Source organism: Oncorhynchus tshawytscha, linkage group LG23 (genome assembly GCF_018296145.1).
Source record: "Oncorhynchus tshawytscha isolate Ot180627B linkage group LG23, Otsh_v2.0, whole genome shotgun sequence".
Classification (NCBI taxonomy): Eukaryota; Metazoa; Chordata; class Actinopteri; order Salmoniformes; family Salmonidae; genus Oncorhynchus; species Oncorhynchus tshawytscha.
The window spans coordinates 11085045-11092652 of record NC_056451.1 but is presented as its reverse complement, the minus strand read 5'-3'; the positions used below and the strand labels follow the sequence as shown (position 1 = coordinate 11092652).

The window sequence follows — 7608 nt, the reverse complement described above, 5'->3', positions numbered from 1 at the left end:
GCCCACTCAGTGGACATTCTGAACCTTGTTTGGAGTCAGTAGGTCACATGACTAAGGAGCTATTGAAATTTGAATGTAAAAAAGGTTTGTACTTTGTTCACACTCCCTAACTATTTCAACGAGGAATACAAAATGCTGCTCACATTTCCACATGTTTATTAGCTTTGGAAAGCGAATTAATGCCCAAATCGTGAAAATAAGTCTTGCGCCATGTTGTGCACAATTTTTCCTACACCATGACACTTATTTGGAGTCTGTGGCTCAAGTGGTTTGAAAGCTATTGAGGTTTGAAAGTGCGAATATCTGTTGAATATCCAACTTGAAACTGTCTTTACCTCGGTTGGGGACCATCTATTTATTTAAATGGAAGAGCATATATGACCATAAAGCAAGCCGCGGACGTATGATACATATTTGTTGGATACATATTTAATGAACAAGTGTGTTTTCCTTGCTGCTGTCAACAATGGTTGAACAGTTTAGGGATGGAGTTGATACATTTCCACTGTGCTGTGGAAAATTAATCCACGGCACATATAGGCTAGCCTAACAGCCCAGTTGTCTAGAAAAGATTCTGTAAACAGCACTAGTGCATTGCAACACTGTAATGTAAAGGCAGATATCTTTTGTTTGACAAATGAATAATGAATATTGAGTGGTCCAATGGACAAAGGCTGAGGGACTTTATCGTAAGCGTTCTCAGGGAACAACTAGAAACACTCTTGATGCAAGTCTTTAAACACATAGTTTATTCTCGTGAGGAGCTGTATTCAAATATAACATGGAAACACAAACACTCTCATTCATACTCATTCACTGCTGCGCTGGGCAAAACACATTTTCTCAAATTGCAATAAACACATTTAAAGCACCCAAAAGCTTTTGGGGTTTTGAATATCATCCAAATGATTGTGCAGTCAACATACAAATCTGCCCACTCTGTAAGCTTAATATCATACAACAAACATTGGAATCAGTCTCTATAGCATTATGCAACTGAATTGACACCTCTGTTATTCTCATACAATTTTTTAAAATGAAATTACTGATGCAGTCATCGATACAGATGGTACTGTCAGCTCAGACCATTACAGAACAAAATGGTCATGCCTGGTCTGGCCAGGTGAATAAGAAGCAAAAGCCATTGCACTATAGGGCTACACCACATGCTTTGAGCCATTTGAGCCCATCTATCCAGCATGTGTATCTCTCAGGTTCCCAGAATCCCAGGCAGCTCAGTCCTCTGGTCCTCCATGCGTCCTCCCTGGACACTCAGCAGTAAGGAAAAGAAGTCTTCATCATCCATAGGGCCCGGGGCCGCACTGCGCTGCTCCTCCAGCCTACCCTGGGCCTGTAGTACAGAGACAGACAGAAACACCACATGGCTTGATGCCTATTTTACACTGGACCTGAAGTACGGAGACGAGACATTATAACCTACATAACACCATATGACATGATATGTTGTTACACCATACAACATAATACCTAAAGCCCATGTTACAGCATATGACACACAGGTGTAGGATATTCATTTGGCCAGTAAAATAATCCTGCAGCAACAGCATTTGAATGTTTAGTCCATAATGTTGCATGATTGGTGGTTAGGCTATAAACTGGCCAAAATTAAGCTACCTGAAAATGACAATACTGTTAATATAACTGTGTTAGTGCTGGTTTTTGTTCATTTATGTAAATCACGAAGCTCATCTGCATTTTTTGGGGTGCAGGATCATTCTCAGCAACAACAGAGTGGTCAAATGAAGATCCTTCATCTGTAATGACAATGTAGCACTGTAACATGATATCAACGTAACACCATATGACATGATGCCTACATTATATTTTGCTTATGACAAGAACAAAATAATGTTTTGGTCAAATTGACTACGGGCAGCTTGGGTGATTACAGTTATTATTATTTTTTATTTAACCTTTTTTTAATTAGACAAGTAATTTAAGAACACATTCTTAATTATCATGATGGCCAGTTACTTACCTGCGACATGAGAATCATATTGTACAAGTCCTCGTTCTGCACTGCAATTGGAGCAGACTTTTTGGCCTTTGTATCTTTTACGCTGCTCCTCTTCTTATTGGCTTTCGGCTTAGGGGGTGGGGTGTCATGTAGTTCCGCCCGCTGGTCGTCGAGCCGACGGCCTTGGGAGGTAGCCAGCAAGTCAAAGAACTCATCTTTCTGCAGCGAGGTCATTGAGGAGAAATGCACTGTTGGGAATGAAAGAGGAGAAAAGAGAGTGTAGACATGCTACATTTAGTGGCCTAGTTCAGTTGGTGTCCTAGTTAATCATTCAAGCAATATTATTTCAATATTTCACTAATGTACAGAAGTCATCCTAATATCTGTCCCTGCCACAGTTATATGATAGAAGTGCTTCAATGGATGTTGGTACCGTATAGTTATTTACAGCTTTTCCCCTTCATGAGTCAGAGTGTTTATGGGGAAACAAGGGAAGCTAATTGCAACAGCTTTTATGTTTACCACAGTCACTTAGTTAGTTATGATTACAGGGAGTTTTTTTCACATTCTATCACCTCTGTGGGCTCTGTGGGCTGGAATGTAGGTGTTGGGTTCAGAATGGCACCTTCTCCTCCCTCTGAACGAGCACCGCTGGTCATTGAGTCGTCTTCCTTCTTGCAGAGTAAAAACCAGGTCATACAGAGCGTCTGGGAAGTAAGGGGTTAACCGTTGAGCCTGGGAAAGACAGGTGGCAGGTGGCAGAAAGAGTAGCCATTATCAAGGATTTCAAAATGGGTGGTATCACTACTCATTTCAAACACGCTGGCATTTCCACACCTACAAATTCTTGAACCACAAAATGAACCCCTCATTCTTCCACCACTGGGATGGTGTTTGTTCTTTTTCTATATGTGAAAGAAAACCCTTCTACATCAAAAACTAATGCTACATCAAAAATGTTTAGACTGGTATTCGGTCACTAACGGAATTATTGTAATTGTGGGCACAAGGGAAATGTCTGTATTTTTTAGTGAAAACAAATGTTATAAACCTGTTTTTGGGCATGCTCTGGGCTCAGCGTATCTTTGGGCAACTGGTCAGAGGGAAGATGTATATTTGTGCCAACTTGTAATCCTTGTGATGGTTTGTCCGTCTCCAAATCTTGTTCTGCTGTTTTGTATTTTTCTGTTATATCCACCATCACCATCCCCTCTTTCTTGCATTCCATTTTCTGTCTATCCATTACCAATTCATCCATCCCTTTAATGTGCTCAACCCCATCCTCTGTACCCGTCTCTCCTTTTGATTGATTTATTTGGTTATCCTTTTTTCTTTTGTCTCCATCTCCACTTTCAGTGTTGGCTTTTCCAATCTGTCCATGTCTGGCAGTGGCATCCTCTTCCGCACTGGAGTCTTCATCGTTGCTCTTGCCTGTTATTGGCTCTGTCCCTCCCTCAACAACTCTCTCAACATCCCCCTCCTTAATAATGATTAGATCCTCCAAATGCTCCTCTTCAACTGTTTCAACTTTGACCCCTGGGTATTCCATGACAACATCCATTTACGTCTGTCTCAGTGTAAACCTGACAGAAATGGGATAAGACAAATATATCAACTGAAGTTCTGTTGTACATTATTAGGATTGTTTAACTGGCTGTAAGAAAATGTTTTAGGTAATCTAATAGAGTTTCTTAAAATGTTAACTCGCAACAACACATGTAGAAGACCTCTCGTTTGACACAGACTGAACGGCCACTGTATCTGTAAGCATAATATAGTAGAATCTCAAGACTGGTGTTTATGAAAAACCAAGACTGGTTTCCTGCTCACTTCTTTAAGGCACTAAATTCCTATCTTGGATTGTACCTTTGCCCGCCTGCTAATCATTACCTTACCCACCCACACTCTCAATAAGTCTATCGTACCTGTGTTTGGCTGGAGTTCAGTTTCTGATAAACATCATCTTCTTGTGTCCACACTGATTAGGGATGGCATCACTGATTCACGACAGTTTTCTTCGTTAGAACTAATTGCTATCAGTTATGCTTCACATATCACCGTGACGAGCTCTTTCTTACTCTCTCTCTGCCTGCCTGTCAGCCCTCTAGTCTCTTCCTGTTCCTCTTACCCCAACCCACCCCTATTTATTTGTCCCCTATCTCTTTACGTCATGGCATTATGAGATATTACTGTAAAAAGTGAAGTGGTGCGATGTTATAGCCAGTGGTGTGATGATATCAAATAGCCTTGTTTTTAAACAAAGCCAAATCTCATAATTTGAGATGAACATCAGAAAGGGGGAAATGGCAATGAAGTTTTGCTCTGCTCATGTTGCATTTTCAGCCGAACAGCATACAGTCAGAAACAGCAACATGTTGAAACAGGCCCACTGTTATTCTGACAGGGGCTGTGGTTTGACATACTTCCTGTTGACTTGCAGCTAAAGGAGAAGTAGACAAAGTGTGAGAGAGAGAAAGAGAGAGAGAGCGAGAGAGAGAGAGAGAGAGAGAGAGAGAGAGAGAGAGAGAGAGAAAGAAAGGAAGAGAGAGTGTGAGATGTGAGATGTTGATTCTTTTTGGTGAAGTGAGAGAACAGCGGGGAGGGTAATTGCTCATTTGGGTATATTCATATATGACTTGTCTGAACTATTCTGTAGTTCAAAAAGTGTTCTGCTGTTGTGTATGAAACTTGATCACTGTGAATTAATTTGTCAAATTTGTCAAATCTATTAATATCATGAAGTGCATGTATAGTCTGTATTGTCCTGTGTGGTGAGAGTAGGCAACAACACATCTGCCACGCTGACTCTCAAACTCTTTTGACTCATCACATACACAGCTGCTACTGCTTATTATCTATCCTCTTGCCTAGTCACTTTACCCCAACCAACAGTTGAAGTCGGAAGTGTACATATACCATAGCCAAATATATTTAAACTCAGTTTTTCACAATTCCTGACATTTAATCCTAGTAAAAATTCCCTGTTTTAGGTCAGTTAGGATCACCAGTTTATTTTAAGAATTTGAAATGTCAGAATAATAGTAGAGAGAATGAGTTATTTCAGCTTTATTTATTTCATCACATTCCCAGTGGGTCAGAAGTTTACATACACTCAATTAGTATTTGGTAGCATTGCCTTTAAATTGTTTAACTTGGGTCAAACGTTTCAGGTAGCCTTCCACAAGCTTCACACAATAAGTTGGGTGAATTTTGGCCCATTCCTCCTGACAGAGCTAGTGTAACTGAGTCAGGTTTGTAGGCCTCCTTGCTCGCACACGCTTTTTCAGTTCTGCCCACAAATGTTCTATGGGATTGAGGTCAGGGCTTTGTGATGGCCACTCCAATACCTTGACTTTGTTGTCCTTAAGCCATTTTTCAACAACTTTGGAAGAATACTTGGGGTCATTGTCCACTTGGAAGACCCATTTGCGACCAAGCTTTAACTTCCTGACTGATGTCTTGAGATGTTGCTTCAATATATCCACATAATTTTCCTACCTCATGACATCTATTTTGTGAAGTGCACCAGGTCCTCCTGCAGCAAAGCACTCCACCACATGATGCTGCCACCCCTGTGCTTCACAGTTGGGATGTGTTCTTCGGCTTGCAAGCCTTCCCCTTTTTCCTCCAAACATAAATCAAATCAAATCAAATCAAATGTATTTATATAGCCCTTCGTACATCAGCTGATATCTCAAAGTGCTGTACAGAAACCCAGCCTAAAACCCCAAACAGCAAGCAATGCAGGTGTAGAAGCACGGTGGCTAGGAAAAACTCCCTAGAAAGGCCAAAACCTAGGAAGAAACCTAGAGAGGAACCAGGCTATGTGGGGTGGCCAGTCCTCTTCTGGCTGTGCCGGGTGGAGATTATAACAGAACATGGCCAAGATGTTCAAATGTTCATAAATGACCAGCATGGTCGTATAATAATAAGGCAGAACAGTTGAAACTGGAGCAGCAGCACGGTCAGATGGACTGGGGACAGCAAGGAGTCATCATGTCAGGTAGTCCTGGGGCATGGTCCTAGGGCTCAGGTCCTCCGAGAGAGAGAAAGAAAGACAGAATTAGAGAGAGCATATGTGGGGTGGCCAGTCCTCTTCTGGCTGTGCCGGGTGGAGATTTTAACAGAACATGGCCAAGATGTTCAAATGTTCATAAATGACCAGCATGGTCGAATAATAATAAGGCAGAACAGTTGAAACTGGAGCAGCAGCACGGCCAGGTGGACTGGGGACAGCAAGGAGTCATCATGTCAGGTAGTCCTGGGGCATGGTCCTAGGGCTCAGGTCCTCCGAGAGAGAGAAAGAAAGAGAGAAGGAGAGAATTAGAGAACGCACACTTAGATTCACACAGGACACCGAATAGGACAGGAGAAGTACTCCAGATATAACAAACTGACCCTAGCCCCCGACACATAAACTACTGCAGCATAAATACTGGAGGCTGAGACAGGAGGGGTCAGGAGACACTGTGGCCCCATCCGAGGACACCCCGGACAGGGCCAAACAGGAAGGATATAATCCCACCCACTTTGCCAAAGCACAGCCCCCACACCACTAGAGGGATATCTTCAACCACCAACTTACCATCCTGAGACAAGGCTGAGTATAGCCCACAAAGATCTCTGCCATGGCACAACCCAAGGGGGGCCAGCCCAGACAGGATGACCACATCAGTGAATCAACCCACTCAGGTGACGCACCCCTTCCAGGGACGGCATGAGAGAGCCCCAGTAAGCCAGTGACTCAGCCCCTGTAATAGGGTTAGAGGCAGAGAATCCCAGTGGAAAGAGGGGAACCGGCCAGGCAGAGACAGCAAGGGCGGTTCGTTGCTCCAGAGCCTTTCCGTTCACCCTCCCACTCCTGGGCCAGACTACACTCAATCATATGACCCACTGAAGTTTGCGTCTCTGACATGGGTAGGCAGACCGTTCCATAAAAATGGAGCTCTATAGGAGAAAGCCCTGCCTCCAGCTGTTTGCTTAGAAATTCTAGGGACAATTAGGAGGCCTGCGTCTTGTGACCGTAGCGTACGTGTAGGTATGTACGGCAGGACAAAATCAGAGAGATAGGTAGGAGCAAGCCCATGTAATGCTTTGTAGGTTAGCAGTAAAACCTTGATATCAGTCCTTGCTTTGACAGGAAGCCAGTGTAGAGAGGCTAGCACTGGAGTAATATGATCAAATTTTTTTGGTTCTAGTCAGGATTCTAGCAGCCGTATTTAGCACCAACTGAAGTTTATTTAGTGCTTTATCCGGGTAGCCGGATGTATGGTCATTATGGCCAAACAGTTCTATTTTTGTTTCATCAGACCAGAGGACATTTCTCCAAAAAGTATGATTTTTGTCCCCATGTGCAGTTGCAAACCTTTGCTGTTGTTCTGGGATTGATTTGCACTTTTCGCACCAAAGTACGTTCACCTCTATGAGACAGAACACGTCTCCTTCCTGAGGGGTATGATGGCTGCGTGGTCCCATGGTGTTTATACTTGCGTACTATTGTTTGTTCAGATGAACGTGGTACCTTCAAGCATTTGGAAATTGCTCCCAAGGATGAACCAGACTTGTGGAGGTCTACAATTTTTTGGCTGATATCTTTTGATTTTCCCATGATGTCAAGCAAAGAGGTAGGT

At 42.8% G+C, this 7608-nt stretch overlaps 1 protein-coding gene across 1 annotated transcript; it reads right to left on the bottom strand.

Annotated features, from left to right (window-relative positions):
• Positions 1–726: 726 nt before the first annotated feature.
• On the bottom strand, positions 727–4095 carry LOC112222997. The gene is made up of 5 exons (XM_024385894.2): positions 3904–4095; positions 3030–3561; positions 2554–2713; positions 2000–2226; positions 727–1351 (listed from the first exon to the last, which is right to left on the bottom strand). Exons 2-5 carry the CDS (start codon positions 3537–3539, stop codon positions 1211–1213), a joined length of 1038 nt encoding a protein of 345 aa, XP_024241662.1. The 5' UTR covers positions 3540–3561; positions 3904–4095; the 3' UTR covers positions 727–1210.
• Positions 4096–7608: the final 3513 nt, after the last annotated feature.

Coding starts and splice junctions, on each gene's coding strand:
- LOC112222997 (XM_024385894.2), bottom strand. CDS start 3,539: ATGGATGTTGTCATGGAATACCCAGGGGTCAAAGTTGAAACAGTTGAA. Junction 2,714..3,029: donor CAGAGCATGCCCAAAAACAG/GTTTATAACATT, acceptor TGTCTTTCCCAG/GCTCAACGGTTAACCCCTTA. Junction 1,352..1,999: donor ATATGATTCTCATGTCGCAG/GTAAGTAACTGG, acceptor TCTGTACTACAG/GCCCAGGGTAGGCTGGAGGA.